Source organism: Drosophila erecta, unplaced genomic scaffold, assembly GCF_003286155.1.
Source record: "Drosophila erecta strain 14021-0224.00,06,07 unplaced genomic scaffold, DereRS2 tig00000000-arrow-pilon, whole genome shotgun sequence".
NCBI classification, from domain to species: Eukaryota; Metazoa; Arthropoda; class Insecta; order Diptera; family Drosophilidae; genus Drosophila; species Drosophila erecta.
Window position 1 is genome coordinate 24,883,330 of NW_020825194.1, and position 19,182 is coordinate 24,902,511.

General features: G+C 43.3%; 1 protein-coding gene across 1 annotated transcript; it reads left to right on the top strand.

Moving 5' to 3' along the window:
- Positions 1-1,693: 1,693 nt before the first annotated feature.
- Positions 1,694-18,894, top strand: LOC6553308 (neuroligin-3). The gene is made up of 10 exons (XM_026976107.1): positions 1,694-1,718; positions 9,573-9,848; positions 10,740-10,937; positions 11,576-11,968; positions 12,536-12,572; positions 14,522-14,734; positions 16,400-16,538; positions 16,787-16,938; positions 17,116-17,228; positions 17,350-18,894. The coding sequence occupies exons 1-10, from the start codon at positions 1,694-1,696 to the stop codon at positions 18,489-18,491; spliced, it is 2,688 nt and encodes an 895-aa protein (XP_026831908.1). The 3' UTR covers positions 18,492-18,894.
- Positions 18,895-19,182: the final 288 nt, after the last annotated feature.

Consider the following 19,182-nt stretch of genomic DNA (forward strand, 5'->3'; position numbering starts at 1 on the left):
CAAAAGCTAAGCCAGTAAAATCAACGACGGGTTAATTCGGTAATAGCAGTATAAATTAAATTAAATAAAAATGTAATTACTGTTTTCTGAGCTAAACTAAACAACTTTCTATATTTTATGCCATACTTTATTACTTAACAGAAAACTTTAAGTTAACTTATAGCTACGGGATTTGTAGAGCACTGCATATTCGCTGCTTGACATGTCGGAGTTTATATATATTCCGCTTTTATACAAATTTAAATATTCAATATTGACACAGAAAATTGCGCTTTTAAAGCGCCAACCATATTTATAGCCCCGCTGGAAAAGCCCAAACGCCACCCAAAACCACCTTGTAAAATGTGTATTTTTGTTTTTCCATCCGGGTCACTCACACAAAGTTTTCCATGTACACACAACCAATCACACAGACACTGTTAGGGCCGTGGAACACTCAAAGCCAACGTATAAAATATGCATGAAAAATTTGTCACATCTCGGGCAAAAGGTCGAAGAGAGTTCACCTTCTCAATGGCCACTTGACCCTCGAAAGTGAGGTATACATGTAGTGAGAACCCAAGGCATTGAATTTAAATTGCGCATTAAATGTGACCAACAGAATTCGACCATTTTAGTGTGTGTGGTCGTTTCTTAAGAAATTGATAAGTCAAAGTTCATAATTGGCTGCTTACGCCTCCGACTTTTTCGGGGGTCAGTTTGGAATTCGGTCATTTACAAAATAAGGAATACTTTTCCGGGCAGAGTAAGCAGTGTGTGTGGCCAAATTGAAATGGAAAATGTGCTAGTCTAAGCAAACAGAACTTGCAAATGGCACCCAGTCCGTCCAAAGGAAGCGGAAAGTGACTTTTATTGCATGCACTTGAAGCATTTCCCCCAAGACATTTCCCCGAAGGACCTTCCTAAGTTCCTGTTTTACTTCCATGTGTTCGTGCACTTAGCGTGTCATAGTCTAATTACAGGGCGTTATAGTATAACTACTGACTGCCATTTTGCATGCTAGCAGTGCATTAGACACATACCCACGAATTTGTAGCGGCATGTTGCAAACACACAAAAATCTGAGCTGTTGGCTTCAGTCGAGCGAATAGGTGAACAGATTTACGTATTTTGGGGGTTCGCCTAATTTGTGCAACAAAATTCCTAGGACTTCCTGCCCCGTTTGCATTGCAACTGCACGAAAACTAATCTTTGCTTAAGTGAAAACTAAATTCATTTTTGATAGTTTTGCGGGTAATCAAAAGAGCTGTGCAAATGAGACCTTTAGGTCTTAAATCAAAAGTTGTTTTTTTCTTTACCCAACGTAATTTACACAACATTTAGAGGCTTCCAATTCATTAGCTCTTCATAAATTCATCAAGACAAGGCGTTGGGTTTAATAAACCTCCTTAAATCTCACATACCTGAACTGCCTTTAAATGGACCTAATCGATTGCATGATCAAACTCAACTGTCAAGACGTTTTTTGAGATTTCGCTTCATGATTCCGGGAAACACGAATTAAATTGCCTACAAAAATGCTCTCCATCGCCACTCAAGCCGGCCAGATATCACACCACACATTGCCATTTATTACCTCCCGCACACTTGACTGCCTAACTGCCACACGAGCGTATATAATATTTCATTATAAATTACACACGACTTACGTCAATTTGTTTTCGGTGGCCAAACAAAAGTGAAGTTCGGCAGGATGGCAGGATGGCAGGATCCCATAAGTAAGCCATCGCGCACACACTTACGCACAACATATGACGGCTCAGTTTATTAGACAGCAAAAACGGAAGTGGCCATAATTTACTAACGAAGCCATAAGAGGAAAATGGCCGGGCAAACAACAGAAAGAATGGCAACCGTAAAAGAAAATTTATCAATCAAAGATGGCAGGAAAAACGGCGGAAAAACGGGGAAGAACACTCTCGAATAGTTGTAGCAATAGACATAAATTTGCTACAACAGGCAGATCGAACTACTTGATGGCCATTAATATTTTGACAATTTCTCGCCGTATCTAGCGGATATTGATGATGCCGACGATGGATGAGTTTTTGTGCTTATTTGTTTATAACACATACGTCATGTTAGTTATTGATGAGCTCGCCATGTGCAGGCCATCAATTATGTGCGGACTTTTTCCCGTGGGTGGCACAAGGCGCACGGAGTCGTTAAAATGCAGCATAAAATGCGAATAAGAAAGCCCCAGTGTAAATAGGGTGCACATTATGCATTCGCCCTGGTGTCCCGGCACAATGTATGACACATTTACGGGGCTGCAACAAATGCAGAGAGCTGTGCACAAAATGTAACTGGGACGCAATTATGTGGCAGATTCCACATAAATTGCTATGGGCACGGGGGAAAATCAGGAGGGGAAAACTATTAAGGTGGCGAAGCACTTGCTTCGATTTCAAAACGACTTCCAACCAATTCCTACTCGCCATTTTTTCCCAGTCCGCAATTTTCTTAAGCAGTTTTACGCCTGAACGCTGACATAATGTTGTTAACCGATAATACGGTGAAATTGAAAAGGGTATGGAAACGAAAGGAAAGCTGGCTCCCAGCACAGCAGGACTTGCAGTCGTAGTCAGCGGCAAAGCCACACAAAATCTCTCACGACAAATTGCATATTTCAATTTGCAACAACATTCAGGGCCAGGAGCCACATCGAGTCTCCCTTCTGGTCCAGACATGCTACTTCCGCCCATCCAGCCCCTTATCTTCCAGTTGCAGCGCAACACTTTGGGAAAATACCCACCTAATTTAAATAACAAAAGCCGTGGTTTTGAGGGGCGCTGTCGGGGAATTTCTGTTTCGAAATAATAGATTACTCTTTTGTATCTTTTAGCATTGCTAAATATCTTGAAACCGTGCGATACCTGTATATTAGTCAGGCGGATATGGAATATCTTTATCCATTTGGTGTTTGCTCAAATTGACATTTTATATTACTGCAATATTTTTCCGCGGTGTGCAACGCATTTAAGTGCTTTCGCTTCCACAATTCTTTTTTAGAAGTCATATTGGTTTCGTTAGAACGCAGTCTCACCTGAGCGCTCGTATGCAAAACGCCGGCTGGCTGGTTTAAGCCGGAGTTAAGCTGATGCAAGGGTTAAGCGGTAGAATGCATTAAGATTAAGTGGCCGGGTTCGGTTTCTGTTTCTGGCCGCATCCCAGGCACCCATCGCAGGATCGGCTCCTCTGGCCTGCAGAGCCATTTATTACGTATACGCCGGGTGTACCGCTGGCTCACATTAAGTCCCTACATGAGTGTAACTAGCTTGCAAATGGCAGCTGGAGGTACTTGGGCTAACAGGTGATGGGCCAAGTGCATCGTAAAGGAAACCCGAAAGCCAATGATTTCCAGCAGTAACATTTCAGATGACATTTCGAAGGAAATTATCATACACGCCTGGATTTTCCCTTTTCGGCGCGGCAAATACGAGAAAAATCGGGAGGATCTCGCACAATGCGTTTTGAGTTTGAGTGAACGTGTCCGGGAGCATCATAATATTTTACATTTTTATGAAGTGCCAGACGCTGCCACAGGGCCAAGGCAATAAAAATCGTATTTTGTGGGTTGTAAAAGTTCAGCAAAAAGCAAGAAAAAGGGCATATCGAGCGCTGTTGGTTGCCAGCAACATTTGCCATTTGCATTTGACTCGTTTTGGTTCGTCTCTGCAGAGCTTTCCCTTATTTTTCTTTTAATGATTTATCGGCATTTAAGTGTGGCGTGGGCCAAGTGACGCATCGTAAAGTTTTCCACTCTCTGTGTGCGCCTAATTTAATGCAACAATTTTTTCTTCACACTTGCCTGCCACTGGGTTTTCCCCAGCTTCCCCGCTTTCCTGGAGCATTTTCCAGTCGCATTTTCCGTGTGCTCCTCCCATTCATTTCGGGCTTATCAGCGAGGAAGCAAAGGGCATTTGTGTGGGTGAGCGGTGCTCGTGTGTGTTGGGTGTTGTGTACATGAATGTAAATTGAGTTTTGGCGGGCAAAGTACTTTGTAATTTATGGCGTGCAATGTGCGTAAGGAGTCACGTGATAACTTCATACTTTCCCGCTCTCGCAGACGCATTAATATTTCTTTTATGAGCCTTTATGTTTTTTATTTATGAGTGCTTAGCCGCATTTTGCATGACGAAATCATAATTTCAGCCCTCCTTCGTTTTTGACATTTTGCTTTGTTTCCTGCGGTTGGTTCCATCTAATATATTCGCAAAGTACGTGCAATATTTTAAATGCCAAGAATTCATCCGTTAGGTTTATTAACAATATAGAGCCACAGATTACTCGAGATTAGATGGCTCATTTAGGTTGAAATTGTCAGCTCTTCTCCAGCTGCGTACATAATTTAAACTTCAACATTTTCAACCCGCCTTGGAACTATTCGAAAACTTTCTTTTGCTACAATTTGCGGAAGCTGCCACCCTGAGAAGTAGAAGTTTAAATGACTTTTTGCATTTACGAGTATATTTGCCTACTCACTCGTGCCATTTGAGACAAATACTAAGTGGAAAATCAAGTTTCTGCCACTGACCAAAGGAACTTTAATTGGTATTTAACCAATTGACTTTTGGCTAATCAATTTTAGCAAAACATTTTCCGGCTTTCCCCAGCATAACTTGAAATTACCACTTATATCTTGTCTGCCAACTGAATTATTCAATTCACTTATGGGCCCTTGCTGTTAGAAGTTACCAACTTTGTGTGCTCTTTTTTCGAAACCCCCAACTTGTTTGTGTAATCTACGAACATCACTTAAGCCCCATAATGCTGGCTACAGTTTAACCAGCTTTTTAAAATTACAGGAGGCGACAAAAATATCGAAAAAATATTCAACCTGCTTCATTCATTTGTACGAGCTAAAAGTTTCGCTGAATTGAAAACATAAAAATGGGACGGAAAGGAAAACTTAGGCGAAAGTAATAAACTACGAAACCCGAAATGCACTCGCCACCTAAAAAGCCAGAAGGACGGGGAAAAAGCTGTGGGACAACTTCGGTTCAGGAGTTAAGGGGACCAGCAGCTTGGCCATAAAGTGCAAAATGTCGAAAAAATAATGATAGAAAAGGAAAACTTACGTGACCGTAACTGTGTCACCTGAATAACTCAGAGACCGGCGAAACACTTCCACGGACCAAAAGCCCAATGAACCTTAAATTGAAGACCCAGCGACTCTGCAATTTATTAAATCGATACACTCTGGATACAAAAAGCACGAACCAATCTGATGGAAAATAAACTGACGAAGATGGTTCATTTTTTGTTAAATACACTCTAAGCTCACCTTGTAGCAACAAACAATTAGAGAAAATTCTTAAATGCAGCAAACAATGAGTCTGCACAAGTTCATTGGAAAATACGTATTGGGTGTTTACCAATCAAGAACTGCATTTTATTTTAGTTTTCTGAAGCAATATATTTGCGAGCACAGCTACATAAGGCCCCTTGACCAGAATTTGCCGTACTTGAATGAATGCACTTGGTGTACAACAATGGACGACACTAAACTTGAAGCTCAACGAAATGAAATTTTCTCGCTAGAACCTCGATGTACTGAAATGAACTAGATTTCTGCAGCATCTTCCATCGAACCCAAGTAGCATTGTTTGGGAGCAGGAAATGAAAGGCTTTCTCTAAGGTTGGGAAAAGTCTAGAAACTACGACAATGCGGCTGCCAGCAGGCCAAGTAAAATGAGTTGAGGATATTGATTTCACCTAGTTTTTGGTTGCCCGAAGGCTGTTTTCAGACACAGTTTCCCTCCGCCTTATGCTCCTGGCTTGCAACTTTTTTGTTCATTGATTTTGTTTTGGGTGTGAAAATGTGTGCCATAAAACAAGCAATTCAATATTGTGTGCGCACACTTGAGAATGAATTTCGATAGCAGCAACTTTATTATCAACAAATTGTTCTACATTTTCGGTGTGTCAACTAAACTTTGCTTGCGGGAAATGTGAAAGAAAACTTCGCCACACAATAGGGATAGGAAAACCTTTACAAAATAATAAACAAATTTAAAATATATCTTAGCTCTAAATTAAGAAGTAGAGACAAGTATGAAGCAGATTCCAGTTCCTATATCAAGTTGCCACATTTAATTTAACAAAAATGGCAGTCGAATTTGCAAATGAACAAATGGTATAATACTTTATTTAACAGTCAAAAATGTAATCCTGCCAAACGCTTTTATCTCTTCGCCAGCTGGCTTATGTATGTGAGTGCTGATTTGGCTGAGTCAATCACATAGTTTCATTTATTCAGACACTGTCAACATTTTTTCGAGAGTTGGAGCAATATGACTGCTATTAAAGGGAAAAGCGCACATTTGGAACACGCCACAAATTTGATTAGATTTATGCCAGTCAAAATAACACTGCTCCGAAAGACGGCAACTCCCAGCGGCAACTTTCAGTCGAGACTGCCTGAAAAGCTGACTTCCAAGTTGTGATTTTCGGGTTGCAAATAAGTGGGACTGACTGAATGGCAACCGAGCTCAGCGTGAGCATGTAAATTAAAACATGTTCAACTTATTAACAAGCCCGACAGTGGGCCCCGAAAGTCGCATTAGTTTTCCGGCAACACACATTTGTAGACGCGTTCCTACAAAATATTTACATTTGCCGGAATTATGCGGAGCAAAGTTTTTGCCAAGCACCCGGCAAAACTATTGTACAACTTTTTTAAGGCGTGCGTTGTAGGCGGTTCCTGCTAAACTTATGTCTGACTGCGATATGATGGTGCACAGTGACTAAAGGTCTTTTTAATTAGATTTAATTTGGCACGAAACAAAAATAATAAAATAAAATAAATGTCCAAGAAAAGTTAATGCATGGCTTATATGAAACTCTTGCCTTGGCTGACTGTAAAATGTGATATATGTTTAGGCTTTCGATCCATTACGTTCTATTCAAAGTTTGAGAAACACAGTTCTTTCGAATTAAATGCTGTTAGCTCTTAGCACTGCTTATAAGGAACCACTTTCTAAACTCTGGTTTGCTTTTCTCAGTGCACTACGTGTGTGCTGACTTCTTCTCGAGGGCAGCCATAAAAGTTTAATTCCTTTCTCTCTGGTTGTTGTAAGTAGCATCCCCCGGGGCCTACAACTTGCAGAAAACGTCGCCATTTTTGTTGAAATGACAACAAAAGTTTTCTGGCCGGGTTTTTGTGCGGGTGGTCGGAAGTTTTGGAGACAAGTTTTAAATGCTGTTTGCATGTTACGTGGCTTCCCCTTCACCCTTCAGCCTTCACCCCTCGTTTTGGGCAGAACCTTTCTGGCCTCAAATTACTGTAATGACTGGGGGCTTTGAATTTTTGCGGTCTTCAAGGAATTTACAGCTTGTTACATTTAAAAAGTTCCATAGAACTAATATAGAAATTTGTATTAATTTTACGGCGTAATTTGCTGAAATAAAATTCTACATTCCGAGTTGGCAATTTTCTAAACGCTCAAGTACGATGTACTTTGAAAGATTTGCAAGTGCTTAAGAAAGTGTGTTTAAATTTAATTGAACGAATCAATGTGACAGTTGCCTTATTGGAGTTACCTCTCTTGAATTTAAATATATTAAATATATATAAAATATATTTTGTACAAATAAACGAGTTCTTGGTGTGCTCTGAGCTAATTCCAGTTGTAATGTTTAGGAGAGAAAATGACGGACGTCATCGTAATAGGCCATAGAACTTAGAACGTTTATTGTCGGAACTGACATGAATCACAATTTAAAAGTCATTGAAAATAGCAAGCGCTCTTGGTATTTCGGAGAAATCATTGAATTAGCTGGAAATGTGAGAATTGTGACACCGCATGACATCAAGGCGAGACAATTTTTCACACATATTGACTTTGGTTTCCATTTCGTGGCACGTTAACACACAAGGACTGTTTCGCAGTAGGTTTTGGCCAGGTCTCAATAGGTATCTATCTATATATGTATACATGTGATGTGGATCCCCTCAATTCCTTGCACGAGGTCCACACACGTGCCACGAGTCAGTCTTTGTTCGCGCTATTTATAAAAGTCACTGACACAGTAACTTGCTTTCCTCCTTTGGCCTTTATGTGGTGCTCGTTTCGCCACTTCTTCCAACTCTTGGTAGCCAAACCCCCATAACATCCATATACCAAGCCCAAGCCCAAGCCCAAGCCCCCACCCAACGCCTCCTCAACTCTTTTTCCGCTTTGATAAGCAGGTTCTTTTGTTCCAGCGAGGAACTTTCTATGTGGGCAGCAGGCGAGAAACCCGTGCTCATATTGCTTTTGTTATCCTTGTTGTTGGGGCTTTTGTTCGGTGGGTGGCGACGGGGGCGACTCTGCCCGATGTTGACTAGCTCAGATACAGCGTGTACTCAGATACATGCGATATGTATCTACCAAAGATGCAGCTGCACAAACTGTGCTTTCCTCCTCGCTTCCTTCTTTTCCAAAGATAAATTTATGTTTGCATTTTGCGAGCGATTTCGTGTTCTCTGCTCCAAAGTGGGTTTAGTTTTACTTGAAGCTAACCTTAAAGTGACGCCTTACTTCTTCAGCATTCAAGTTACAGATTAAACTTCAATAACATCAGTTCTCCTTCAATTTGGTTGTATAAAAATATCAGGGAGAAGGCAGAACTGATACTCCGTAAGTAAAATCCTTTCAATTTTGGGAAAGCCCAAAGATGTAACATGTCAAATAAATAATAAACGTTTCTAAAGTTACTTGTTGTCTTGCATTGTTTCATTTTTAGTGACTCTTAATTATTTTCTGAGCATTTGACGTTGTCGGCCTAACGTTATTTATATTCTATCATAACAAGCAATGACAAAAATGCAAAAAGAAGTACTGTCAAATGGGAAGAAGGTGTTTAAGCCTTAATCCCCAAATGTGCCACTTCAAAGGCTCACACCTATTTGAGGATTACTTACACACACGTCAGCAAAGAGGGATCAATTCACTGCCATACTTTTTCTTTCTGAGGAAAAAACCTTTCGATACGTAAATATCCTAAGCTCCAAAACGTGTCCGTTCCGATTAGGATCCACTAGACCTGGAGAGCCTTCGATGACTTGGGGCTTTCGTCGCAGAAGCCAAGCGGGAAAAAGAGTTGTTTGCGTCTTATTTGGCTATTTTCAGGGCTTAGACGCTCATTTGTCTCTGAATCGAGCCTGATTTAATGCCTTGTTTACCTATTTTCGTAGGCAGAGCTGATTAATGGTTTTGGCTTCTGGGCCAGCGGTTTAAGGACGAAGACCGTGAATCTCTGCTACCGCAATTATTTCCCTCATTGGAAACTTGAAATATTTCTGCCGGATTTCCACCGGAAAGACAATCAATTTCAGCTTTCCCATTATAAAATTTATCTCCGTCGTTTCCTTCAATTGAAATGGCGTTAATTAACATTACTTTTTCATGTCAATGCACTGTGAAAAATCTGCAATGAAAACTGAAATATAACATTACACGTGATCCTATTTCCCGTCCTATTTTGATCCTATTTTTGTCGATAAGCTTCAGGAGTTTATTTAATTTTTTTAACTTTTTAAAAACAAAATAAAATTTTCAATAATTTGATTTCTCTGTACTTTACAGTTGGATCGCGTGACTCCTCGGGCAGTTCTTCGTCTTCGTCTGCCGGGTCCTCGACCTCCTCGTCATCGGGAAGTGGAGGCTCCAGCTCATCCTCCTCGTCGTCTTCGTCGTCCTCCTCGTCGGCTGGAAGTGGAAGTCCCGCCAAGTATCCGGTGCTGGTCTTCGTGCACGGCGAGTCATATGAATGGAACAGCGGCAATCCCTACGACGGATCCGTGCTGGCCAGCTATGGACAAATATTGGTGGTAACCATAAATTATCGCCTCGGAGTGCTGGGTAAGTGCTCTGCACACTCAAATCCTAATGCTAATTGATATGCGGAGTGCATGACCAAAAGGACGAGGGACAGCCGGACGGACAGGCGAGTGAGGTCAGTGCAATGAAGCGAACGTGGGCCAATCCAACGACCAACGACCCTCTCCCCAGCCTTTCAGCCTCCTTGCAACCTTCTCTCCCAGCTGCAACATCAACTGCACTTCCGCTGCAGCAGCTGCAGCTGCAGCAGCTACCAGGCGTACATTTATTCCATAATCCAACTAATTTAGCTGCAGTCTGGCTCAAATCGCCAGCGGCACAGTGGGTGTTAACTTGAAAGGTAACAGTTTGCATATTGTGCTATAGCTTTCAAAATAAATGAATTTGAAAGGACACAATTCAGGTTATCAAGCGCTGCCAAGAGACTCTCCATTTAGTTCTGCGACTTGTTCGATAAAAGGATTGATCACTGCTGTTGCTTATAAATTTAAATTGGCAAAAAAAGTACGAGTATTATTTAGTTTCCGGTAGCTAATTTCACCACTGTGCCCGATACCCCGTGTAAATTCAAATGCACAGACGAAATAAGTGTGACCTCATTTGGCGCCAACCCCATTTCCTTCAGCCTTTCGGCCGCCCCTCTGCTGCTGCTGCTGCCGCTGCTGCCGCCGCCTCTGTTGTTGCAGAGGAAACGGAAGTGCTGACATCATGATTTGCACGCGTGACTTTGCACATTTTCCGCGCCCGGGAGAGCGGGAAAAAAGAGTGGCGTTTGACATTTTAAATAGGCAAAGCGACCGACGACTGACTGCACGAGTACGCGGCGAATCGATTAAATTTCCATTCGCGAGCCAATCAGGCGGCAAGGAAAACTGCTGATTAAGTGCGGGAAACCCCGGCCACTACTTGCAGGCTTTCTGAATGCCAACACGGACCGCTACTCCAAGCTGCCGGCCAATTACGGCCTGATGGACATCATTGCGGCGCTGCACTGGCTCAAGGAGAACATCGCGGCCTTCGGCGGGGATCCCAACAGCATCACCCTCGCAGGACACGGAACGGGAGCCGCCTGCGTCCACTTCCTCATCTCGTCGATGGCCGTGCCGGAGGGTGAGTACTGCTCCAATATCAAACTGACCGCAGCAGCATGCGTACATGTGGCAGGCCCCATTCATTTGTCACTCGGAAAAGTAGTAGGTTTTCCATTTCACTTTGAAAGGGTTATTGGTGCGGTGTCTTTAACTTACCCACAAAGTCGCTGTTACTATAATATAAATATAACATGGAATATAATTATAAATAGAAAAGTAGTAGGTTTTTCCATTTCACTTTGCAAGAGTTATTGATGCGGTGTCCTTAACTTCTCCACAAAGCCGCTGTTACTATAATATAAATATAAAAAGGAAAGTAGTAGGTTTAACCATTTCACTTTGAAAGAGTTATTGGTGCGCTGTCGCTGTTACTATAATATAAATATAATATAAATATAAATGGAAAAGTAGTAGGTTTTCCATTTCACTTTGAAAGAGTTATTGGTGCGATGTTTTTAACTTCTCCACAAAGCCGCTGTTACTATAATATAAATATAATACATATATTATATCCTATAAATGAAAAATTAATATTTATTAAAATAAAGATATCTACTGTTTAAAACACCTATTTTATGTACATTCATTACAACTAACCAAAAACTACAAAATACTGGTCAAGTAAATAGTGTTCCCTGCTTTCTGCCCCTTTCCTAGGCCTGCTCTTCAACCGAGCCATCTTGATGTCCGGCTCAGGGCTGGCCCCCTGGTCCCTGGTCAGTAACCCGGCCAAGTACGCCGCCATCGTGGCCCACCACGTGAACTGCGCCTCCGACCTCCCGCACGCCCACCTCATGAAGTGCCTGCGCGAGAAGACCCTGGAGCAGCTGCTCAGCGTGCCCATTCGTCCGCCGGAGTTCGGCTTCGCCTTTGGGCCCAGCATCGACGGCGTGGTCATCGACGGCGGCGACTACGTGCCCCCCGCTCCCGGATCTCCGGCGGCCCAGGCTCAGGCTCAAGCTTCCACGGCCGCCGGCAACGGATTGGGCGGGGAGGCGGGAATCGCAGCTGCGGGCGGCTGGGGAACACCGGGACAACTCGAGAATATCGGTGGGTTTGACACCCAGCATTGTGGTGCTATTAAATATTGTTTTTTCGACTGTGTGCCATTAGATTAAAATGTATCATTTATATTCCGTGCTTCAGCATTGGTGAAATCCAAGGCATATTTAAACTATAACATAGTAAGACTTTTCTTGTTTAGTTTTCATAAACCTAGAACGCTGAAATAATTAACTCTATGTGCTACCATTATAACAAAATTAGGTTTTGTACAAAGTATTCATAGAAAATGCCCTCTGCTTCATTTAATTAGGGTATAAAACGAAAAGGGTTAATTAAATTCATTACATTTTGTATTAGTGCATCTGAACGCGGTTTTCGTTAACTCGCAAATTACTTTCATTTCCTTTGCATAATTAAAATAAATTATAATGCGATGGCTTGCCCTCTCCACCTTTCATCCCAACACGACTCCAACGGCTTTTCCTGATGATGATGATGACGATGATGATCTTAACGATGATGAACATGATGTTTCCTCACACATATGGTTGCACGAATGCCCAACAACACTCACGCTTCCCCAACGCGCGGCGGACTTTTTAATTAATGCAGTATTAATGAGAAAAACTGCCATTAACAAGTTGTCAAGGTAAGTTGGGCCAGACCAGCAAATGCTTAATTATTTTTACCTGAACTCCTGCCCCCACACAAACACGTGCATATGGTGTGATTACACAAAGCAAAAACACTCAACCTTGCATTGTGTCGCTATTTCAGCGTATTTGTAACGCATATCTTTGTATCTAAATATGAAAATGGCATATGCAAATTCGTTTTATACACTTCTTATGATAAATGCTTACACTAAGTAAGGCGTGCTGGTTTTCAGTGCATTTTGCAGTGCATGACTCGAGTAAACAGAGTATGACTATAATTAATCCAAAGTTTCGACTTCTTTTGGCCAGCTTGTGTTGAGTTTGCTTTGTTGGGTGTCAAAGGAGCTTTATCTTGACCTCTGCACGGCACGAGCCGTTAGTTTAGTAAGCGATAAGATTTGGCCACAAACCTGCTTGGGGCTCACTTGCATATAATTAATTTATGCACATTAGGCACGCAAATGTGGGGCTTCCTTTCGTAATGCTCAACTCGCTGCTGGCCTTTGTGGCTTTTGTAGGTTTCTGTAGCCAGTGGTGTGGGCCACTTGATTTATGCACTTTATGTCTGAGCCATTTTACAATGTTAATATATATTATTAACAGCTAATTAGCTGCGATTCCATAATTGATGTGCGGCTGCTGTTAGCCAAGTGGTGTAAGCTACTTACTTACAGGGTGGTTGCCAAAGGAAATCTTACTTTAGATTAAAAACTGAAAATACTACATTTACGTTAATAAGTGGAAGGGAACAGCCCGAAGAGTAAATAAGTAATGAAACAGTAATTGAACTATTGAGTTTTTAAGAGAGTCAAATGGAAATATTTTTGAAAATAATATCATTGGAGTCTACAATCCCATATTCAGGGTAACAACTTATGTGCATATAGTATTTGCAATCGCTGGCCAGCTGCATTGCAAGTCAAGCAGCGCTGCCAACTGCAATTGAATAGATAATTAACAGGGAATTGGACTGCCAGCCAATCAAACGCACAGTCAATAGTTAATGAGAACTCTTTTTGCGTTGAAAACTGGAGCACTTTGGAGTCCTGGCTTTGAGCTGCAACTCGAGTGCAGCGTTGCATTGTGGGTCGGTCTAACATGAATTTATCTCTGTGCGCTTTGTAAACTGTCAATGTCCTGGGGGCTATTAGTCGCTCGTCCTGCCAAAGGAGTATAAATATTTCTTTGTGCACATTTAAAAGCAATTTGCCGAGCACACACGCACGCCGAATATCCAAAGGAATTCCATTAAACACATGCACAAAGAGCAAATAAAATTTGCCAAATATAAAGCGCAAACCTTTCAACCGACCTAACTCTCCTTTCGCCTAAGTCCATCGTACGCTCTGCGTAAACAAATAGGGCAAAAATACATTTAAAATTGCAAATGCTGCCAGATATGCCAGTATCCGCATGTACTTGCCCAGCTGCTTTTGGCCAAGAGCTGCTTCAAAGTTTTATATCTATCAAGAGTGCGGTTAGCTGCAAGGGCGTGCTCCAAGTTGCTTAACAAATGAATGGATCTCAAGTTTTCGGGCCAAATTATTGTGGCAGAGAGATAAATGCGAATTGATGCTTGAGGAATGCAATTTGTTGGTTGCAAATTCGTAATTACAAAGCATAACTTAGGTCCGACAGAGAACTTGACCAGTGCCCTTGGTTGACTTCTTAATTCGTGGGAGACCACTTATCGCAGGAACCTCCTCCTTGCAATGGCTTATCAAATTTGGAATCCCCACTTACACAACAATATCGCTACACAAAAAAATACTTGTCCAGGCAAGAAGGGCTTAGTTTAGTTCATGCAATCGTCTACAAACTGAGCGTGGCACCCCAATAACCTGACGGAAATGTCCATCTTATTCGTAAGGATTAACCGAACTCCTTGAGACCTTCTTCGAGTGCACAATTTGACTCCTCTTTCTCAATCGCATTTTCCCAGATACGACCTGATGGCCGGCGTGACACGTGCCGAGGCCTTTTTCAGCTTCAATTCGGGCGACGTGCAATATGGAATCGAGGCGGATCGACGGTCGAGAATTTTAAAGGCCTACGTACGGAACACGTACACGTTCCATTTGAACGAGATATTCGCCACGATTGTCAATGAGTATACGGATTGGGAGAGGCCCGTGCAGCATCCAATTAATATCCGGTGAGTAATTGCGTTTGTATGCGAACCCGAGCCCCTGGAACCCTGGAACCCTCGAACTCCAGACTCCAGACTCCAGACGGGCGGAAGGGTGAAGGGTGAAGGCGGGGATTTCGGGATTTCAAGCAGCCAGGTGGCTGGTGTGTGCCAAATAAATATTTCGTTCTTAATTAAATACGCAGTGACATGCCCGATCTGCTGCTCCGGCGCTCGCTTGCCAAGCAGGTTTCAATTAAAGGGGCTTAAATGAATCTTGATTTCAGTCTTGTGGCAAATGAAATGCAAATTTTTGTCCATCCTGCCTGCCGGTCTTCATAAATAATGTTTGGCTGCAATTTGTCGGCAAACGCATAAGTTTGTCGCATAAGTGGCACGGAAATTGCCAGCACACACGCCCAATCAAATATATGATTTGCTTTTCATTTTTCGATTTCAATCAATATTTATGTTTGCGACTAGGTCACAGTGACAGCGCAGAATGCATTCATATCATGTCCAATGTATATTTCGACTCTCGTTTCGATTTCCTCAAACAATTTATTTGTGTTTGCATAATTTATGCGGAATTACATTTCAATATTTCCAAAGAAATACGCCAAACAAATTGATTCCCCCCTGCAACACCCGGCGTATACTTAATACCGCCTTTCACAGCCCGCTGCCAAGCATTTCCCGAGTTGTGCGGACGTGCGTTAAGTGGCCTGCAATGGAGCACGATGAGGCAAGCGTTTCACGCTCCAGCTCCGCCAAGGCCGCACTTCCCTGGGGCATTGATCAGCGGTGCCGGGGGTGGCAATGCAGGTGGCAGGTGGCAGGTGGCAAGGTGTCACTCCGTTCGAGTGCCAGCAGTACAAGATATGGATTTGCCATTCTGTTCTGACGACGTATACGGCTGCCACAACAACTCTAATTGAAGTGAATAATACCTAGCACAACTAAAGAAACTACTTTTCGAACTACTTTCGTATAACCAAGTTTCACAACAATCAAGAAGCTGTCAGAAAACAGCAAAGTAAGGACATGTAGCAGTTGATTTGATATTCAATATTGATCGCTAATGTGGGCCAAGGGTCTTAGCTCACAGATAACTTGTTAATAATGCAGTTTCCCGGTTTTGTAGGCAGTTCACTTAAAGCATTATTTATTAGCGCACATAGTGTCGAGCATTAAAGAACGAAATGTGCAAGGACATGCCAAATAATAAAGAGCGAGGGACACAAATAGCTCCTGGTGGCTGCATCTTTCCTGCAGCGAAAAGATATGCATGCAAATGCGCCAAATGGGTTTTATTCAAATTTTCCGTTGCTGCATTTCGACTGCTAGAAAACTAAACAAACTAAAAAAGCGCAAAGGGCAGACAGACAAAAATAAGGCAAATGCGCAAATCGGACGGGTGCAAAAAACTTAAACCGAAATAGGCTTAGGCCAGCGTTGAGGGCTCCACTCGGTAAACAGGTAAATACGAGCCACATCAACTAAAGTGGCAGCACTCAAAGTGGCTTGTTAGTTGCGCACTTGAACACAGCTCGATGGGCGAAGAGCAATGGCAAAATAGCCGGAAAATTGGAAACGAGCTGAAGCGCGCCGGCGGGCAAATATTGAAAAATTGTTATTTGATTTTAATGTTGGGCTTTTGCCCGCATTTCCGCATTTCCGCATTTTCCGCAGCGACGAAACACTGGAGGCGCTCAGCGATGCTCAGGTGGTGGCTCCGGCGGCTCAAACCGTGGATTTGCATTCGGCGGACCATCGAAACTCGTACTTGTACGTGTTCGACTACCAGACGCGGTTCGGTGATTATCCTCAGGTGAGTTCAAGTTCAATGCAGACTATCTATAATATCACTAAGTTACTTTAAAAAATGCAGGCGCTCTTTAAGAGCTCGCTCTTATGTGCAACAAATTAGTTTGTACAGCATAGTTTTAAGATCCCTTAGAGATTCCTCTTACACATTCCAAATATTCCAATTAGTCAGATGCAGCAGCCCTAGTAAGATCAGGGTCAAGTGTGGTGGGTGGCACTTAACTTGGTTTCCGCTTTTCCGCCATTTTCCAGCGCCAGGGCTGCATTCACGGCGAGGACCTGCCCTACATCTTCGGCGCCCCGCTCGTCGGCGGTTTTAATCACTTCACGCGCAACTACACCAAAACCGAAATCAGTCTATCGGAAGTTGTGATGTTCTACTGGTCGAACTTTGTGCGCACGGGGTAAGTGCAGTTCTGAATGCTGCGGGCACGCACACTGAGAAATATTTTGCTCCCCTTGATACTGAGCCATTGTGCTAACTAGACGTATATTCTCTCCGTGTGCCTAACTCAATTCAAATTTATGCCGGCACTATGCATCCATTACCGGTACTAAACACACATACTCCCCATTCGCAGCAATCCAAATGAGCAAATGGAAGCGGAGCATGGGAGTCGCCAGGAACGGAGTCGCTATAAGACAATCGAGTGGACAGCCTACGAAAGTGTGCACAAGAAATACCTCAATTTCGGTGAGTGTGCAATGCAGCCTGTCTAAGCCTAATGCATTTTCAATCGAGTGTCGCTCATTAATGTTATGAAACCCTGATGATACATTTGCCTTTCACTTTGCCTCTCAAATGCTTCCTATAGACACCAAGCCCAAGCTCAAAAACCACTATAGAGCGCACCGCCTGTCCTTCTGGCTGAATCTCATCCCGGATCTGCATAAGCCAGGCGGCGACAATGTGCCCGCCGCACACCACCAGCTGCACGACGATGACGACGAGGACAACAACATAGCCAGCGACGCCTCCGTGAAGCCGCTCAATCCGCCGTACATTTCACGGGCGGCGAATGCGGCGGCCATGGCCAACTTTACGATTTTCACCAACCAGGTGTTCTCGCTGCTCAATCTCAGTTCGCCGTCCTCGTCGCTGCAGAGGAACGGGACTCGCTACGGGGGCGGTAAGATATATCCGGACGACATGATGGACGGGGATCCGGCAAGTGGGGCGGCTAGTGCCTCGCAGGATAACGATGGGTTTGCGGCCTACTCCACGGCCTTGAGTGTGACTATCGCCATAGGCTGCTCGCTTCTGATCCTAAATGTGCTGATCTTCGCGGGAGTCTACTACCAAAGGGACAAGACACGACTAAGCGAACCCAGGCCGCAGACCAAGCTGAAGAGGCAGGAAAACGGACAAATGCCGAATAACATATGCGGGGACCTGGAAACTCTGACCATCCACGCGAAGAGCGATCCCGCCACAATACTGTCGCACCACCATGCCATGCAGCACCACCAGCTGCCGCCGCCGGAATTCGCAGACATACCCCACCGAGCGCCGCCGCCTCCGAAGCACATGAAGTCCCTGCAGGATCCGGGGGGCGGGGGCTCGGTCAGCGGGGCGGTGGGTGTTTCCGGTGTGGTGCAAATGCCGCCGCCACACGCCCTCCAGGTGATGGGCAATCAGTGCGGCACACTGACCAAGAAGAGCTGCATGAAGCAAACCCAGGCCCAGGCCCAGGCCCAGCAGCACTCGCCCGCCCAGCAGCAGCAGCAGCAGCAACAGCAGCAGCAGCAGCAACATGTGGTCACCCATCAGCAACACTTGCAGAATCATCATAATCAAAGCATGACCACTGTGCTGACCACGACCGGTGGATTGGTGGTGCCCGCGCCACCCACTGTGCCGGTGATTGTGGCCTCCACCACGCAGCACCAGCAGCATCAGCATCAGCAGCAGCAGCAACAGCAACAACATCCGCTGATGGACGAGCTGCGTGTGTGACATTAATTGACCGTGCGTTTTAAATGTGACCTCTAAACGCACAGCCTCCTCAGCCCTTCGACCCGAACTCCTTTCCCAATGCGTTTCAGCTGTCTCTACATATAAAGTACATAGGGTATATGGTAGCCCGTAAGTGTGTAAGTGTGTGTCAGGAGTAAGAGCTGTGTCTATCCAATGCGCACAGACGCTTCTCTCCGCTCAACTTTGTTGCTAGTTGGTTTTAAAAATTACCCTGTAAATAGTTAACCAAGTGTAGATTGTTGTCGAACTCTTTATCAAGGAAAGTTAACTTGGAATTTCAACTAAGCTGCAAAGTGTTCACCAAATCGTTTCAGTGATTATTTTCTAAAACATAGCAAGTAGTTTGCACTAATTTATAGTTACAGTTTCCTGTAGTTTAATTTATCCGTATTATATTATGTATTTTTTACTTAATATTGGTCTTTAAAATTATATTTCTGGACGCTTTAGTTTGCAAAAATATCTATCTCACTTATATTTCAAGTAGTATTTTCCAAGTCAATATGTGTTTAGCAACTAATTAGGACCAATCAAAACTATACGATTCCAAGTTACAGACAAGTTTCCTTCTCTTCCTTCTGTTGACGTTAGTATAAAAAATTATGGTAGAATAAAATAGGAAAAACTAAGAGTATTCTGAATGCAAAAATAAAAAAGAACATGAATGTTA

Coding starts and splice junctions, on each gene's coding strand:
- LOC6553308 (XM_026976107.1), top strand. CDS start 1,694: ATGGCAGGATGGCAGGATCCCATAA. Junction 11,969..12,535: donor GGGACAACTCGAGAATATCG/GTGGGTTTGACA, acceptor TAATTAATGCAG/TATTAATGAGAAAAACTGCC. Junction 14,735..16,399: donor CAGCATCCAATTAATATCCG/GTGAGTAATTGC, acceptor CATTTTCCGCAG/CGACGAAACACTGGAGGCGC.